The sequence below is a fragment of the Denticeps clupeoides genome, chromosome 20 (assembly GCF_900700375.1).
Source record: "Denticeps clupeoides chromosome 20, fDenClu1.1, whole genome shotgun sequence".
NCBI classification, from domain to species: Eukaryota; Metazoa; Chordata; class Actinopteri; order Clupeiformes; family Denticipitidae; genus Denticeps; species Denticeps clupeoides.
The window spans coordinates 11,184,439-11,202,819 of NC_041726.1; the positions used below are offsets into that span (position 1 = coordinate 11,184,439).

At 48.5% G+C, this 18,381-nt stretch overlaps 3 protein-coding genes across 5 annotated transcripts; 2 read left to right on the top strand and 1 right to left on the bottom strand.

Annotated features, from left to right (window-relative positions):
• The first annotated feature begins 109 nt into the window (after positions 1–109).
• On the top strand, positions 110–11,977 carry zbtb8b (zinc finger and BTB domain containing 8B). 3 transcript variants are annotated; one of them, XM_028964137.1, is made up of 6 exons: positions 110–241; positions 2,358–2,472; positions 8,599–8,803; positions 9,190–10,556; positions 10,659–10,837; positions 11,027–11,977. In XM_028964137.1, the coding sequence occupies exons 4-6, from the start codon at positions 9,659–9,661 to the stop codon at positions 11,288–11,290; spliced, it is 1,341 nt and encodes a 446-aa protein (XP_028819970.1). In that variant the 5' UTR covers positions 110–241; positions 2,358–2,472; positions 8,599–8,803; positions 9,190–9,658; the 3' UTR covers positions 11,291–11,977. The 3 variants fall into 3 exon arrangements, with proteins under 3 accessions (XP_028819970.1, XP_028819971.1, XP_028819972.1); XM_028964138.1 differs by lacking the exons at positions 110–241; positions 2,358–2,472 and having other exon boundaries at positions 8,266–8,803; XM_028964139.1 differs by lacking the exons at positions 110–241; positions 2,358–2,472; positions 8,599–8,803 and having other exon boundaries at positions 8,811–10,556.
• A 329-nt stretch (positions 11,978–12,306) lies between these two features.
• Positions 12,307–14,861, top strand: LOC114770666 (tissue alpha-L-fucosidase-like). Its single transcript, XM_028964742.1, has 7 exons — positions 12,307–12,829; positions 12,927–13,061; positions 13,260–13,503; positions 13,610–13,810; positions 13,900–14,090; positions 14,223–14,322; positions 14,439–14,861. The coding sequence occupies exons 1-7, from the start codon at positions 12,468–12,470 to the stop codon at positions 14,568–14,570; spliced, it is 1,365 nt and encodes a 454-aa protein (XP_028820575.1). The 5' UTR covers positions 12,307–12,467; the 3' UTR covers positions 14,571–14,861.
• A 237-nt stretch (positions 14,862–15,098) lies between these two features.
• Positions 15,099–18,240, bottom strand: neu1 (neuraminidase 1). Its single transcript, XM_028964743.1, has 6 exons — positions 18,071–18,240; positions 17,686–17,875; positions 17,316–17,578; positions 17,065–17,247; positions 16,342–16,561; positions 15,099–16,084 (listed from the first exon to the last, which is right to left on the bottom strand). Exons 1-6 carry the CDS (start codon positions 18,152–18,154, stop codon positions 15,864–15,866), a joined length of 1,161 nt encoding a protein of 386 aa, XP_028820576.1. The 5' UTR covers positions 18,155–18,240; the 3' UTR covers positions 15,099–15,863.
• Positions 18,241–18,381: the final 141 nt, after the last annotated feature.

Consider the following 18,381-nt stretch of genomic DNA (forward strand, 5'->3'; position numbering starts at 1 on the left):
CGCGCTGTCGTTCTCTCTGTCATTTCTGTCCTTTCAATTAGGCCGCTCTCTCTCTCTCTTTCTCAATCTGTCCCCTGTCCTTTAATTACCCTTTCAGGACAATGTGAAGAGCGCTGTGAGAATGAATGGCTTGTGAATCCGTGTGTTGGACAGAGGCTTTGCCCTCCCACTGTCACACAGGTCTTAAGGAGCCTAGAGTGGACGCTCCGGTTCGAGGAGGGCGTCGGAGGAGGAATATGAGGTGTGTATCGATGCCTTGTCTCAGTGGCAGGAGGAAGAGGGGTCAACAGATGAATCAGCCAGTGAGTGTCTGAACAGAGGATCTCTTTGGCGGATAAGATAACCCCGCCCCCAAACCCCACACACCCGCTGTTGTGAGTCTAGAGGAACACACAAACCCATTCTAGCCACCACATCCTTGCCCAACACACACACACACACACACACACACATACATATACAACGTGGCCCTCTACCGTATCGCCATGACACTCATCGCCTGGTTCAGCTGCAACCGTGGGAAGCTCTCTGGTGGAGGGCTGCCATGGCAACCGGGTCCCCCAGGCGCCGGCCGAGAGCTTACTGTCAGGAACGGTGCCTTGCTGACCCGGCGGCATGCCCCTTCGTCACACAATGCCCGTTCCCCTCCCTTCCTCCCTGCCACTTTGAAAATGGTATGTCTCCACGGTGTGTGTGTGTGTGTGTGTGTCTGCATATGTACAGCATATGTACATTTTCCTCTTTGAAGTTTCTTTAAAGATAAACTCTGTTCATATCTATTAATTTAACTGACACAATAACAATGTACGGCTCGGCAGTGCTGGATTTAGTTCTACTTTCTTGCCTAGAACTTTCAGTCAGTTCCCATGAAGAAAAGTATTGATGACAACCTGTTCCATCTGACCTTCACAATCTATTAAAAAAACTTTACATTTCAAATGCTGATTTTTTTTTTTTAAACTAATTCATAGTAAAGTATTCAAGGACCAAAATTTCAAGTAATATTATTCAGCATGCTCAAATTCAACTCAAGAAAATTCAAGCTCAGAAACTCAACTTGAAACAAATCAGTTCCATCATATGGCAAACTAAGCATGAGCAATCGATCAGAAATCACCTCGGCTCGTTACGCTTTGACCATGTACTAGGTTCTCCTACGGGGCCACAAGAACTCGTAGGTCCCATACGGTACATTTTATAAGCCCTTTATTTAAAGGAAAGTAAACAGGCAAATTAAGCTGGTGACATGGACGACATAAGCGTGGCTTCACAGACAGTTCACGAGGGAGAGAAAGAGAGAGAGCCCCAGGTTCAGAATGAAGCCTACTTAAATGAATCCGGGCAGTGAATCACAGCACAGAAGGTGGTTAAAATGTGACCGACACAATTTAACATGGGTGTGTCTCGATAGAACATAACCATAGCCGTATAAGTCGCCGGTTTGCGGCTCCTGCAGCATTTTAAATAGCCTCGAATCCCGAGTGGACACCCGTTTACTAGTGTTTAAGAACGAGCGTTTCTAAACGATGGACACCTACTTTTATTTTACCCAATGTCTCATTTCTCATTTGGGATTTGATTTCTGAAATGGATGAATCTGCAACGGTAACATCTACAGGAAACACAAACACGTGCAGGCGCAGGTCACCACTTGATCTATAACAACACAGCCATCATTGTCACATAACAGTCGGAGCGTAACGTGATTGGCTGGATGCTGAGTCAAGGTGACCGCTGATAGGGTGGGCTGACGGAAAAATCTAGCATAGTTCCAGTATATACTGATACATTTACATTTAGAGCATTTACCAGACGCCCTTATCCAGAGCTACTTACTAACACTAGTTACAGAGACAGTTAAGTGTCTTGCTCAGGGACACAGTGGCAGTAAGTGGGGTTTGAACCTGTGTATATAGGGGAGTGTCTTACCCACTAGGCTACTACCAACCTGATAAACTACAGCCCCTGAGTTTATTCATAATGAACACCATAAAAAAATTCACAATAAAGGTCAACATTTTTCAGATTTATATGTTAGCTAGATGGACAAACTCCAAGATTCAGTATCATATAAGAATGCACCACTAGATGGCGCTGTCAGATAATGACCGTGCAAGTTGCCAGATGGTCATGGGATGCAAATCTCTTGATGAGCACCACCTCCATAGATGTCTGCTGCCGCAATACTGACTGCCACTGAAACAGTGGGACCGAGCAGCCAACGGAACGAGGACGCAAAATGGAACCAGGAATAGTTCTTTATTGTCCACATGTTGCCACTGTGACCAAAAAACTCAAGTGCCAAGAAATCATCCGTCACAGTGTTCCCCCTCTTCCTCCCTCTTCCTACTCCACAGGTAGTTCTGGGGCGGTGCAGGCGCACTAGCGGCGAAGGGGCGCACATGGCGAGGTGTAGCGAACTCGGTATTGCTGAGGAGTGAAAAACGTTCTTGTGTCCACGGAGCATGATACGTGAGTTTTGGCGTTACGCTATGTAATTATGTAATTAACCCTTGTGGCCAGTATCACCCCCAAACACACACAGGGTACAAATACACGAACCCCTACCTATCACACATACAAAACTCCGACACCGCCCCCCTTTCAGCCATCTTCTTGGGTTCTCCCAACTTCCATCTCTCCCTGCACTCATCTTCATCACCTGTGCGGTCACATGATTCGGCTCCGGATGGGAGGTCACCCAGGTCACCCAAAACAGAACACAACACACAAATCAATAAATCAATCTGTATCTTGTCTTCGGCCATCACAAGTAGTATACTATTTAAATTTTTAGATTCCTAATATGAAATGTATCTGTAATTAACTGTTATACGCAATGCTTGTCAATGCTGCAACAAGTGAGGGTATTAAGAATAACAACTACACTGCATTTAAACACACGTGTGTCCACGTGTGTCCACGTGTGTCCACGTTAACCTTAATGAAATAAAGTTGCTTCGTGTTAACAGACTCAGAAAATAAGAGGCCGATCAACACCAAATCAATCATTTCAGGACATCCGTCATGAGTGCATGCTGTGACCACATTAAGTGCCATTCATTGGTCTCATGTGCCTGTGAGAGTCACCCGTTTCTGTGCTTGTGGCGCTTTGACTCAGATGGGAAGTCGCTGTGTGTGTGTGTGTGTGTGTGCGCGTCTCCTGCCGCACTGACGCCGCTGTGTGTAATAGATAGATGGCTGTTGTCAGTATGGCGACTGCCGAACAGCGCCCTGGGCTTCTTATGGTGTGGTGCGTGAGTCGAGATGACAGTGAGAGATCCCCCCTCGTGCTTCCATCCCCCCGCCCCTGACGTCGCTTTCATTCCCAGTCGCGCTTTCATTCGGATCTGGAGCTCATTTCTGGCCGCTCCATACGAAAACAGACGGCGGGATCTGCAAGTAAAGAGCCGTCTATGAACTTGGGCCCTCTGTTGTTATTTTTATCATGCTAATGTTTCAAAGCACCATTTTCTTCTTGTTTCAAAAAATGTGGCTCTTTAACCGAGTTTTCAGGTTTTTTTTGTCCTTTTCCCAGAACGCCACACAACTTCTGTTGGTGACAAATGGAGAGAAATTGCATGGAAAAGGAAGAGGAATGTAAATAAACAATCTGATACATGAAAATCTTTTTATTTTTTTTAATTGGGGAGTGACATGAAGCAAGAGAGAAGGATCAGAAGGTTGGCACCGCCTGGCAGAGGGAATGCTGGGAGATTTCTCGCGATCTTGGTTGGCCACTTCAGTCTTTTCGCTGCGCCCTCCCCCCTGACCACAACAAGGCCAAGCCACAATCGAAATTAACAAGCTCGTTTTTTAACGACGGACACACACACGCGTGCACAGGACAGATGCGTGCACACACACACACACACACACACACACACATTCGCACGGTGTTATTCATTTCTGTCTCTGACTCCGGCCCTTTGTTGTGTATTTAGTGGCGTTCCCAGAAATATGCAGGGGTTTGAAATTCCTATTTGTCACAAGGAGTCCAGCAAGCAGAAAAAGGGTGAAACCGCACTGAGAACCAGCTATTAATTACAGCCGGAACCACCTCTCCTGGAATACCGCACGGAATGTTCGGGAATGCTGGGATCTGTCTACTTCAAAGCGAAACTTATGAATATTTGTTTCCTAGTTGCTGGTAGGTGTTAATGCGCTAGTGGAGTCAAGGGTTGTGATGCAATGCACGAAATAGTGATGCATGTTCAGAATTTTTTAAAAAATTAAGATTACAAAAAAAAAGTAGAATCTGCTGCAATAGTTAAAAGCAATTAAATCTGCTTTGAGCACCCAAATGCATCTGTTAAAGGTCCCCTAGTGTGAAAATGTAACATTAATACGAGTTCCCCTGGCCTGTCTGTGGTCCTACAGTGGCTAGAAATGGTGGTAGGTGTAAAGAGCGTTTCGGTCGTTCTGCTTCACCGTTCAGAGAGCGGCAGCTCAGATGTTCGGATCTAGAATGTCTCCCTTATGACGTCATGAGGGGAAAGGTTACCTCCTGTTTCTCATGCTTGGTTTGCCCAGAGAATTTTCGTCCCCTCCCCTGAAAAAGTAACTCTGTGGCTCCAACACCATCATGGCTTAAAAACGTGCGATGCATTGCAGTTGCTCTGTGATTGGATGTGAAAATGAGCACAAATGCATTTTATATTTCTGTCATGCGAGCATCTGAAGAACCAGTGGGTTCATTACATGACTTCCTGTCTGCGCCAAACATTGTGGTTGGTGAATGGTGTTGATGACGTCATTCTCTCCTCCTCGTCCCGCCTCTCTCCTCCTCATTAGCATTTAAAGCGACACACACCGACTCATTGTGGCCTAAAGTTTTCAAAAAGTGAAGAGTTCCGGGAGCTTTCTGAACACCAAACCGAACAGCATTTAGCCATCAACCCTTCATATTATCATGTCTACATATTATTTCTTGATACTTATTGTGTGTTTGGTGAAGATGTGAAGCTGAATTAATGAACATTTCTGTTTGTTAATTCAAGCCATGCTGGCATCCACAGCAACTTATCACAGGTCCATAACCCCCTCACACAAAGGAAAACCTCACACAGCTACCCAGAGCCATTTTAAACAAAGCAAACAGCGCCCATCCCCCTCCCGTGAAGAGGCTGACTGTTGTGGGCACCTTTAAAGGACAAAAAAAAATGCAATGTTTACCCAGCCAGCGGATCCCACCTCATCCGGCACCCATAAGATAAATACCGAGGGGTAAAAGGCAGCGCGAGGAAGCAGAAAAGGGCCCTTTGTGGCCCCCGAGTGAGGTGCCTTTCAAGCCCGTTCCCACAGAACGGAGCCCCACAATCGGAGGGCCGACCGCGGTAACTTTCGCTGGTGCCGGGGACCAGACAGGACAGATAGGCCTCCCTCGGCCACAAGCAGGCATTGTCCGTCGCCACAGAAACCAGTGTCTTCATGTCAGACATGTTTTTCTGTTTGTTTTCTTTTTCATGTCTTTAATGTGGCCGGGGGGGGAATGTGTCCTCCCCCCGCGTCTCCCCCGACCCGTCCACATTACTAAACACGCCGTCTTCTCCTCTCTTCTGCAATGATTGTCATTTGTAAAGCTCTTTACTAGTAGACAGGCCCTATCTTTGTCGTGGTGTTGCGGCATCCCTCTCGCTCGTTTTTCTTTTTGCTTTTTTTAAACCTCTTACTCTATGAGGTTTTGGCACAAACCATTTTTTTTTTGGCCTTAAAAGAAAAAGACACCGCGCTAACACAACGGAGGGGGGGAAAAAAACGATCCTTGAAGAATTCTGTCTTTCCCACGCTAAGCCAATTTTCCTCCAAAGATTAAACAAGCTCAAACTGCAGAAGAAAAGAAGAAGAAAAAAGATCTGGTTATGATTCGAGTCCCCAAAACCAAGGGAGGATGCCCCACAGACATCGAATGGGAAAAACAAATCGAAAGAAGGGAAAAATGGATTCTATTTTTAAGGGCCTGAAGAATGTCACTCGGTGCCATGACTCAGAAGGATTTCCAGCTCCATGGTAATCAGTTCATTCTGACTGAAGTCCTCGGCCACATCACACGGCGGACGCCATCTTTTATAGGCTGCGGGTGGGGAAGGGGGCTGGAGAAGTTAAAAGGAGCGCCAATGTTTCATGCTGCAGCCAGCAGCATGCTGATTGTGCAACGACGCTCTAATACTGGCCGGCGTGCCGCTAATTCTTAAATGTTGCAGATGATTTGGCGGCTTTTATTGGGCTTAATGGAATACTGGGATGTTATTCCAGTTAGCTGTTTTGCAAGTTTATACATCCTAGAAAGTGAGTGCTGCTTACAAGCTGCAGAATCAATTCAAGGTGGTAGTAGCCTAGTGGGTAACACACTCGCCTGTGAACCAGAAGACCCAGGTTCAAATCCCGCTTACTACCATCGTGTCCCTGAGCAAGACACTTAACCCTGAGTGTGCCAGTAACTACTGATTCTAAGTCGCTCTGGATAAGGGCGTCTGATAAATGCTGTAAATAGAAGTTTTTTTTTTCTCTTTACAACAGCCTCATAAAACTGCTATTTTATGGTACTAAAATCTGATTGGTTTGACAACAATGTTGCTGCTGTATATTAACCAGTTCCGTCCCAGTTTGCCGGGATGTCAGGCTCACTTGAATGGAAAGTATTTAGGAGTGTTTCAGTTTCCATTAAATATTAATGCATTCTTTAAATTCAGAATATAATTATAGCTTCCATAGACCGCAAGGGGGCGATATAAGAGCCAAATTCAGGCGGCTCCATCTAGTGATGCTTCCTTATATGACAGTGAATACAGGTGGGTTTAAGCTGCTTAAGAGTCTAAATTTATTTATTTATATTGGGTTCAATTTTAAGTTGTATGGTTTTTAATATGGAAATTATTGGTATTAACAAACATGAAAAAGAGGCTTATTCTTTTTTTAATTCTTGATTTATTTAACTGTTCTATTGGACACTGTGATGTATCATTTGGCTTGAAAAGGAACTGTTAGCTGTTAATGAGTGTGCATGTTATTAATTATAATTATTATTACTAAATAATGAATTGGGATATGAAAATTATTGTATAGGCTAGATGATTAATAAATCACACAATATGCCAATTGAGAGCATTAAGGTGGACAATAGTGTACAGTCTCCAGCATAATGAAATATGAGTTATTTATTAATAAGAATGTGCAACATAACTGAATTGGCGGGTTACTAAGAAGGTAAGTCAGTTTATAACAGTTTAGAACATCCCACATGAGACAGATCCGCGGACCTGATGATCAGGGAATTTTAAGAGGGAAATAAGCCCCGTCGCCCCTGACGGGGGTTAATTTTAGCCTCCCCGGGACGGGATTATGCCGGGTGTCCCAAGACGCGTGGAAGGCGAGGGGGCGGGGCTCTGGGGGACGCGAAGCGTGTACGCGGTGCGGGACGAGTGACGGGGCGTGTGGCGTGAGTGAGAAGTGGACGGCCACGCTGCCCTGGCCGCCACGCTGCTATGTTTGAAGTTAATTACAGCCGCGCCAGCCTGTCATTGGCGGCGGCCGCAGCGACGGGCGGCCTGTAGGTAGCGACGGCGCGTGGTCGCGCGCGCGCACGCACGCACGCACGCACGCACGCTCTCTCTGGAAGCGGCGGAGATCCTGCCAGACCACACATTCACAAACAGAGAGACGCCAACGCGACATAAAACACGCGGCAGACGCGTCAACGCGTCCGTGTTTGCTGCGCTGCCACCGGGGCGTCCGAATATTATTATTATTATAAATACGAGATAATAAAATAAAAATGCCGACGAGAGAAAAAAAAGAGGAAGAAGAAACGATGGAAGTACGTAAAATGTTAATTACAGAGCGAGAGGAGCCCGCAGAGGACAGGGGGCGCCTGTCCTATTAACTCCCAAATGATCATCCGTCCCCCGAGAACCCCGACATTGTCCACACACGTTAACATGCAAGCGGCCACACGAAGACAGCGCAGATCTTATGATCAACGAAGCCGGGGTCCGCGCTGCTGCCACAAGAAGGAATTCCACACATTCTGGGGCAATTTTGGAGCTTCATGCTCGGTTGTTTTGTGCCTGTGTGTGTGTGTGTGTGTGTGTGTGTGCCCAAGAGGGGCAGGGCGATGAAAAGGAAAAATGCCACCATACCACGACAATCTCTTTCCATTGTGTCCCCCCTCTAATCAGCGCCCCTCCGCGGCTCTGAACATGCCTGCGGTGCGCGGCGCTGCGGGGACAGATAACGGGACGGGACGGGACGGGACGGAGGGGGGATCGTGAGAACGAACGGCGTTTTACGGGGCGCCGTAAACTGCGCTCTCGGGAGCGGGAGGACGGCGGCCTGTGTACGGCCGCCCACCCCGCGGTTCGGGGAGGCCACCGCGAAGCCTTTGTGCTCCGCGGCGCCGCCATGGGAACGTTCTTCAAACAAATAAGTCGACCCCCTCGCCGTATACGGGCCTTCTGGGGCCTTTTGTGGATTGTGCTCCGTGGGCGCGGCGCGTCCGACAGGAACGCCGTGTTTACTTCATCTGTGTCCAAAAGTTAGGGGGGGAAAACGAGCCATTTTCAGCCGCAGAAAGGAAAATAAACACACATTGTTCTGCAGACAACGTGGGCAGGAGCAGGTCGAGTGACGCGTCAGGCGGCCATTGCGAGGGCATCGCTCCTCGCCGGCACGACCAAAGCCGAGCGCTGTTTCGGCGTCGCGGCCTTGCCGTGACTCGGTGTCAGCAGGCCGAAAAGCGGGACCGCCCGGGGGCCCGGATTAGCGTGGCCTGCACCCCGAACACGCCGCTGCTGTCGGTCTAGTGGTGAGTCTTGACGAGGCTGCGCCCTCTTGTGGTGACCACGTAAAACGTCGCTAGTGTACTTATCATTTCATTATAAATCTGTATGTACATTTAAACGAACTTATTTTAATTTATATAGGTTTTATTGTAGGTGTGCATTATTACGTTTTCCTTACCCACTGCTAGTTTTATATGATGATAATAAGAGGAGAACTATGTTACTAGTGTTGCCAGGTGTACTAACAAATTATTTAGTTGCTAGCATACGCTTGCCATAATGTTTTAAATGATTGAAGTGTCAAATTCAACATATTACGCCGGTGAAATCTATATAAACATTTTTTTTAAAGTGAATCTGGATTTTTTTGTTTTGTTTTTTTGCACATTGGGGTGCTTTAACGCCGCAGACATGGCAACCCTGACTATTGACGTCACCGCAGACAGCACGGCGTGGACTCGGAGTCGCAGCTGTAATGGCGAAGTTCTTTCATATCCATACAAACCAGAAGCCGCAGAGTAAAAAAAGAAAAATGAAATGATAACGAAAACAGTTCGTTCTCCGCTACGGCTGGAATGAAAGTGTTCGCCGGCCTTCGGTTAACATTAGTGAGTAAATTGTAAAAGAAAAAAAAAAAAAACAATAGTACACAAACTAGCGCGAGGAAGCGAGCATTTCCATGGGTAATGCTAACGCTATCACAACTACAGAGCCCGCAGAGAACTGCGCTCCCTTCTTTTACATTAAACGACACATTAGATGCCAATGTTGCCCGGAAGAAATGTCTCATGCACGTTCCCACGGCCGGAACTTGTAGGGAACTGTAGAGGACGGAGGCCTTTTTTCCTGTGCATGTGAACGGTGAAAGGCGGGAGGTGATGGAGGTGCCCTGCTACCAGTCCCGGCTCCTCCGCGAGCTGAACGAGCAGAGGAAGCGGGACTTTTTCTGTGACTGCAGCGTTGTGGTGGAGGGACACGTTTTCAAGGCGCACCGCAACGTCCTCTTCGCCAGCAGCGGCTACTTCCGGGCCCTCCTGGTCCACTACCTGCAGGACAGCGGGCAGCGGCACAGCACGGCGTCCCTGGACATCGTCACCTCCCAGGCCTTTTCCCTGATCCTGGACTTCCTGTACTCCGGCCGGCTGGACCTGCGCAGCGAGAACGTCATTGAGATCATGTCGGCCGCCAGTTACTTGCAGATGACCGACGTGGTCAACTTCTGCAAGGACTACATCAACACGTCCCTGGAGATCTGCAACAAGGAGAAGGACCGGGAGAAGAATAAGGACCGGGGCCAGGAGTGTCCGGCCGACAGCGTCGCTCTGGCCACAGTCTCCAGCGCCTCGGCGGCCTCCACCAGCCAGGCGGACGCGGCCACGCCCGCTGCCACGGGCACGCCGCAGGCCACCGTGTCTACCCCCACTCTCCAGAGCAGCAAGGACTCGGGGAGCGAGAGCTCGCGCGGAGAGTTCCCCACCATTCCTCTGGCAGGCCCTCCGGGCGGCCGCGTGAACTCCTCGTCCACCGTACTCGTCCAGCCCAAGATCGAGTTCGACCGAGACGAGGACGGCGAAGCGCCTCCCAAGGAAGGCCGCAATCTAGACACGAGTCCGGCGCCCAGCACAGAGCCCTACGATTGTTATCCGGTCAAGCTGCTGCAGTACTACTCCCAGGGCATTCCCTTCGGTGCAGGGACAAGCCGGCTTGATGAGGGGATGGGGCTCGGAAGTTCCTCCAGCATGGAGATCCAGAGTGACTGGTACGGAGAGGATGCTGGTAAGAGCCTTTCTTTTTTTTGAAGGGGGGGGGGGGGGGGGGTTGTTTTTCAAAATGCACGTCCGTAAAACGTAACATTTGGTCAATTTCTCTCTGCTTTAGGAGATGGAATGATGGTTCCCATGAAGCTGCACAGGTGTCCCTTCTGCCCGTACACAGCCAAACAGAAGGGCATTCTGAAAAGGCACATCCGCTCCCATACCGGGGAGAGGCCGTATCCCTGCGAGACCTGTGGCAAGCGCTTCACTCGCCAGGAGCACTTGCGTACCCACAATCTTAGCGTAAGTGTCATCCTCTCCGTTGCAAATAAGCATTTTTTTTTCCTACCATTTAGGCGTGAAAGTCAGTAGACGACCAATTTGATTTATCAGATGCCGACCAAGGTGCTTGCTAAAGCTACAATAAGTAATAAATGTAATAAAATATACAATAGAGTAATGAAATGTGATTTTTTATGTTGTGTGTCACAGGTCCATCGCTCCAACTGGCCCATCGTGTGTAAAGGTTGCAGTCGAGTTTTCACTGGAGCCGTGTCGCTCGGACTTAAGCGCTTTGGCTTCTGTGACGGCTGCACCTGCATCTCTTCCACCCACGAGACCCTTGCCAGCCAACCAGAGGGGACTGAGAGGGGTGGGGCAGAACCCAACTGGCCTATGTTCATGGATGATGGCGATGAGGCGGAGCCCAGTGGCAGAGACGATGAGGTGGAGCACAAGCTCGTACCTCAAACGTGAAGTTCAGAGAATGGGGACATGGGTGTGAAACCTGGAAAGCTCCACGCTGTGACCTACGTGACCATATAATCAGTGCTGAATGCTGAGTCAGACAAATCGATATCCTGTTTGAATGTTGCGGCCTGTTCCGTGCAGAACTGGAAGATAATATGGGCGTGCTCAGACATTTAACTACAATTGCTACTATTATAAAAAAAATTGACAGGTTAATGGGACTTCTTGCAGAACACAGTAGACCAAGTGAGGAACGAAGAAGTGACTGCCGGGTTTATGGGTTGGAATTGTCTTATGATGGGAGAACACATGATGCACCAGAGGCCGGCTGTGTGGTCATAACCTAATTCAGCCCGCATTGTCACTGACATGGAGTTTGTTCAAATGTGTAAGCGATTACCTGTAGGTGCATTCTAGGGTTCGTCACCCTGTAAAGGACTGTAGAAAGCAAATTAAGTTTTTACAATACATATATGAACAGTATTCCAGTTATAATGACTTTCTGTTTATGTTTAACAGACCAAAGGTGAATGTTGTTCCTTCCTATGTACAGACATTTCCATTTCATTTTTAACCAAAAGATATTTTTATTTCATTTTGTTCATTTGAGTATTATAAGAGCAGCCTTGTAATATGTACAGTTTTTCTGAACTATTTATTTGACAGTAAACTGCGTTTGCTGGTGAAAATTTATTTTGAATCTCTTTTTTTATTACTATTAATACACATTTCCTGTGTTAATGCCATTTTAATTGTGTGTTTTTCCGTGTCCACGTGATTGTTTTTGTGGCACTTGTCGTGTGTTGCCAGGTCCGCTTCTTATCAGTTTTTTTGTCACTGAAATATATTCCCCAGAATCTCCTTTCATTGCAATCGAACGGTTAAACAGCGGTAGTTGTATTTCATGTTTGAATACACAAGTTGCTATCCGACTTCGTTTTGTTTCGTTACGCGCACTTATTCGAATGTTGGCTTGATTCCTTCCGACGATTTGGCAACCGGACGTATTTTTGTCCGAACAGGTGAAGCTGCTGCTGCTGCGAGAAGCCCGAGCAGGAAGCTGCCGTGATGGACCTGTTTTACGCGTTTGATTGGTGCTGCCCACTCGTGACCGTCATGTGACGGTAAGATACGGGAAGCGAGAACGCGCGCATTTCCACGGTCCAGGGCTCCGACGCGCGCAATGTCTCCGATGTCTCCGCCGCCGCTGCTGCTGCTCGGGGTCGCGCTGGCTCTTCTCCCCGCGGCCGCGGACAGGTACACCCCGGACTGGGCGAGCATAGACGCCAGGCCGCTGCCGGCGTGGTACGACGAGGCCAAGCTCGGCATCTTCGTGCACTGGGGCGTGTTCTCCGTGCCCGGCTTCGGCAAGTACAGCGAGTGGTTCTGGTGGAACTGGCGGGGCGCGAAGGGGACGGACGAGATGAAGTTCATGGAGGAGAACTTCCAGCCCGGCTTCTCCTACGAAGACTTCGCACCGCGGTTCCACGCCGAGTTTTTCGACCCAGACGCGTGGGCTGAGATATTCCAGGCTTCGGGTGCCAGGTCTGGGAGGCTGGAAAAGATCGTTTTGTGATGAATAATGATTATTATTACTTATTATTACAGAGTCCAGGCAAATAAAACCGAACTTTCTCACCAGGTATGTGGTGTTTACAACCAAGCACCATGATGGCTTCGCCAACTGGCCTTCCAAGACTTCCTGGAACTGGAACTCGGTGGACACTGGTCCTCACCGGGACGTGGTGGGAGAAATAAGCGCAGCGATACGACGCAAGTGAGCCCTTCCCTAACTTCTCCAAATCAGTCGTTTAAATCAGACATTTTATGCATGTCCAAGACCCAGGTTGGAACCCCACGTACTACCGTCGTGTCCCTGAGCGAGACACTTAACCCCTGACTGTCCCTGTCGGTCGTAAGGCGCTCTGGATAAGGGCGTCTGGTAAATGCCGCAAATGTGAACTGTGTTCCGTAGGTCCATCCACTTGGGACTGTACCATTCCATGTTTGAATGGTTCAACCCCATGTACCTGGCCGACAAGGCGAGCGGCTACCAGACCCAGGACTTCGTGTTTACGAAGGCGCTGCCTGAGCTGGTGGACCTCGTGCTGAAATACAAGCCCGACCTGATCTGGTCTGACGGGGACTGGGAGGCTCCAGACACGTACTGGAACTCGACCGAGTTTCTCGCTTGGCTCTACAACGACAGCCCAGTAAAGGTACGTGGTTCGGATTTTTTGACGGCGGCCCAACGTGCTCCGCCTTTCATTACGAGATCTGGTTTTGCTTTCGTTTTTCTCATGCCATCCATATTCTCGCTTTAAGGACATCGTGGTTACGAACGACCGGTGGGGCAAAGGATGCTACTGCAAACACGGCGGATATTACAACTGCGCAGACAGGTTCTCGCCGGTGACCCCCCCGGACCACAAGTGGGAGAAGTGCCAGTCCATCGATACCCACTCGTGGGGCTACCGGAGGAACATGAAGCTGGACGAGCTGATGGATTTGCCGTCCATCATAAGCGTGAGTGTGCGGAACCTGCGTGAGTCGTGAGAACAGGCGGGCGGACGGGCGCTTGACTCCGCCCGCTCGATGTCTCTCCCCCCCACCAGGACTTTGTGAACACCGTGGCTCTCGGGGGAAACTACCTGCTGAACATTGGGCCCATGCACGACGGCATGATCGCCCCGGTGTTCGAGGAGCGCTTGCGAGGCGTGGGGGGCTGGTTGGACGTAAACGGGGAAGCCATCTACGCCACCCGGCCGTGGAGAGTCTCGTACGAGAACGGCACGGTGCCCGTCTGGTGAGGAACCGTAATGCGTAGCGGAGTTGATGGTTAAAGGGACGTTAAGTGTTTCAAATTTGGAGAAACGGTTGGCGGCGGCGTCCGAAAGGAAGTGAAACTACTTAAACACCAGGGTGGCTTTGGTTTCAGGTACACGGCCACCGCGTCCAGCGTGTACGCCATCCTCCTGAAGTGGCCGCAGCAGAACCCGTTCAAGCTCGATGCCCCGAATACCTCAAACTCCACCAATGTAAGCTGGCAAAATTCTTACAGACATTTTACGTATGACATTTCGTACTGTTCTATGAACTGGACACGGCAACATGAGGCTTTCTTCGATAAAAAGTCATGACTTTGTCTTTGTAGGTCACATTGTTGGGGGACCCTACGCTTCTGAAGTGGGCTCCGGTGAATCCAAAGGGACTGACCGTCACCTTGCCTGAAATGCCACCCTGCCCAGGCAACGCTTGGACTCTGAAGTTGGACGGTGTAGCATAAAACAATACATAAAGCAACAAATTATACAGACATGTACTTAAGAACTGTACTTAATTCCTTTTTATTTAGCTCATTATTAACAGTTTTTTTGTAATGATTCTTTTAAATGCTGCATCTCAGGAATGATATGGTGCGTGTGTGTGTGTGTGTGTGTGTACAGGGATTACCTCTGCCAGCCATGACCCTGTTCATGAATAAGTGGTGATGGGTAGTGATTGAAACATTTCTGACGTGATCTTAGAATTAAGTTAATTAAATGATTAATATCCAATAAATATAATACTGTTCCTGCATAGTTTTTTTTTTTTTTAACAATGTACATTTTATTTCTTTTGCATATGCACATGTGATGAACTTTTAGGACTTAGATCAGACTTTGAATATAAAAGATTGCAATGGGATAACCCCAAATATGCCAAACGTCAGTCCACTTGTGGAGGAGGAGAAACAAAGAACGGGGGAAAAATGAAATAAAACAACGTGCAATTATGTGATTGATTAGTGCAACTGAATTGGAATACACATAACTTAATTGGAAAACTTTATTAAGCGGTCAGTAACAAACTAAAGACTACAGTAATCAAAATGCATGGCTAGCTTGCTGTGCAAATTTATTTCATGAACATTACATTATGTGAAATGTAATAAATGTGATCACAACTAGCAATAGTTTTTTTAATATGAAAATACGTATATTTTCTCATTTGAAATGTATGAACGGTGACTTACAACACTGTCTCTATTGCTCTGTAATGTTTTTTTTTTTTACATTTAACTGCAGTTCACCAATTATCACAATCTGTATAACGCAAGGCATAAAAGGACGGTCCGAAATCAACAGATGGACATCAGAAAAGACATTTGCTATTTTCATCACACAATTCCAGAGAATGGAAATTACATTTCCTGCAGAGAATTAAAACCATGAGATAGAAGAAATCATGCTTTCACAGAATTCTAAATGAATGCATGGACAAATTTATTAAAAAAAAAAAAAATTATGTGAGCATATTTTTCCCCCTAAAGTCCAGAAGTCAGTGGCCCCAGAAAAAGAGGAAAAACTGTCCCAACACGGGTTCACAGGTTCCCCATCCCACATAGAGGACCACAGGCCCAGAAGAAGTGCAAATGGAATGAATGATCACTCAGTCCAAATATTAAAAAAAAAAAGTTCCCTGATTTTTTAAAAAATATTTCTTTACCACTTTAGCATTAAACGTCCCTAAATACTTCATTTGGCTTGATCAAGTCCCCACTGTCCCTTTAATTCTTACTCCCTACCACGCTTCACATTTAACGGCCTCCGTAAAGGTGAACCTTAACGAAGGAGATGGACTCTGCGTAATCTATGTGTCCTTTTTCATAGATGATGTAAATGAACTTCTTGTCTTCTGTACTGTCGCTTCGTAAGGAGGTCATGGAGGAGTAGCCGCTTGGGCCGGCCCATATCTGGACAGGCTCCTTCTCCCAGGACTGGCCATCGTTCAGTGACCAGCGCAGAGTAAGGTTGATCCCTGAGAGGGGACGTGCAGACACAGAAACAGGGTGAAAGTCTTCTGAGGGGTTTCTTCAACTGGAACTGATAGTCTGTGACAGACTTGGCATATTAGCAGTTTTAGAACCTCATTTTATAATAATAGTTATTATTAATAGACTAGATCTGAGCCAACAAGTTAAAATCTCATTCTACTAACAATATGGAATTATCCTTTTTTTTTTTTTTTTTAAATCAGACATAAAACATGAAAGGAATATTCTTTCCCCCACTTACGGTGCTGTGCATTAGATGGGTTGGTGAAGTAGAGGATCCCCTCCTTCTGCAGGGCTCCGGCAGCCACGGCAGGATCCACCAAGTCGTGGTCAAACACCAGCTCCTCCACCGGCAGCGACTCGCCACCGTCCAGGCTCCGCACCACGATCCGGCAGCGGCAGTGGTAGTTGTAGTTGTTGCGTACGTTGACCACGATGCTGCCGTCCACCATCTCCACAGGCTGGCAGGACGTTACACTTCACTTTACAATAACCGTGTTCATGACATCACACTTACATCCACGGCATTCACCAGACGCCCTTGTCCAGAGCGCCTTACAATCAGTGGTTACAGGGACAGTCCCCCCACCTGGAGACACTCAGGGACACATTTACATTTAGAGCATTTATCTGACGCCCCTCTCCAGAGCGACTTACAGTCAGTATTTACAGGGACAGTCCCCCCCTGGAGACACTCAGGGTTAAGCGTGTCGCTCAGGGACACGATGGTAAGTAAGTGGGGTTTGAACCCGGGACTTTGTGGTCGTCTGGTTCCCTCTCATATACGAAGAGGTTCAATCACAAAGACACAAAGTCTTCATGGTGATACGGTAAATTAGAATTAGAACCTGCATTTGGCCACTTTTAATACTCCCACCACATAAGAGCACAAACGCAAACATACAAGTAACGTTTAAACCGGCGGGATGGAAGTGGTGGAATAAACGCTACAGAGGAGACTCGCCTGACACTCGTCCGGGTTGAAGTCCAGCGCTTGCTTCTTCTGGTTGTACGGGATGCTCTTCAGCGCAGCTCCGTACCTCCAGCTGCCCCCGTGGTCGTCGCTCAGAATGCAGAAGACGCCATCGCCGGCGATGGAGCCGTGGCCGCACACCACCAGGCGGCCCACGCTCGGAGGGTAGCGCTTCTGCGGGAATTTAGACGGGGCGTTAGCTGGGACCCTGGCGGCCGAACGTGTCCGGCGTTCGTGGGCACCTGGATGCCGAAGCCGGGCCCGGGGGCGAAGCTCTTGACCCCGAGCTGCACGGAGAGGTTCCGCGGTGCGCTCCAGCTCAGGCCGTCGTCCCGGCTCTCCACCAGCAGGGTGCTGGAGGGGCTGCACTGGAAGCCATGGAAGCACAGGGAGTAGATGAGGAAGAGCGAGCCGGTCTCCTCGTCCACCACCACCGACCCCAGGTTCAAGCCGTCCGCCAGGGAGCCGTCGTCCACGATGAAAGAGGTTGGAGACCACGTGGCACCTAGCGGGAGATTTATCATTTGTTGTTGTCTGTCTTTTATTAGCAGGATGGAGAGACGACACTCTTGTGACATGGAGCTGAAGTTGTTCGTGTCAGGGTCAAGGTACCTTTATCGGTGGAGCGCCGCATGGCAATAAACTTGGCACCGGTGTCGGAAGAGCTCTGCTTCCTGGCCTCAGAGAAGGCCAACAAGCTGCCTTTCTTGGTAAAAGTGACCAGAGGGATCCGGTAGGTGTTCACCTGTCCTGCCCCTCCGCCGACCCACAGCAGCTGCTCCTCGAACACCAGAGGCTTGATCTGAAGACACATACACACATACACACACACACACACACACATATATATTTACAGGTTCAGAAGACGATGGCATTTACTGATAAAGAAAGGCAAACAGAAATGATTGTACATAAGACATGTCAACGACGTGAACTTTTACGTCGTAAGGTCACACGTTTTAACATAAACCCCCCCCAGACAAGCCGTCCTGCCTACCCCGAAGTTCCCAGGCACGCCGGGAAGCAGCGCCGCGGCGAGGAACAGCGCAGCCGCGCAGACGGTGCTGGGCGACCCGGGCATGCTGAGGAAGCGTCGAAGCCCCGCAGAACAAACCGAAATGGGAACTGCTGGACGAGCTGCGGCCGGTCACATGACGAGGAGGCGGTCATGTGACCAGCGTGGTCACGTGGCCATGGGTTCGCGGCGCGATCGGGTGTGAGAGAGTTCTGTCAAAATAAGAGTCCGTCAAAAAAAGAAATCCAGAATAACGCTGCGGTGGAACAATTTTTAATGAACTAAAATAATAA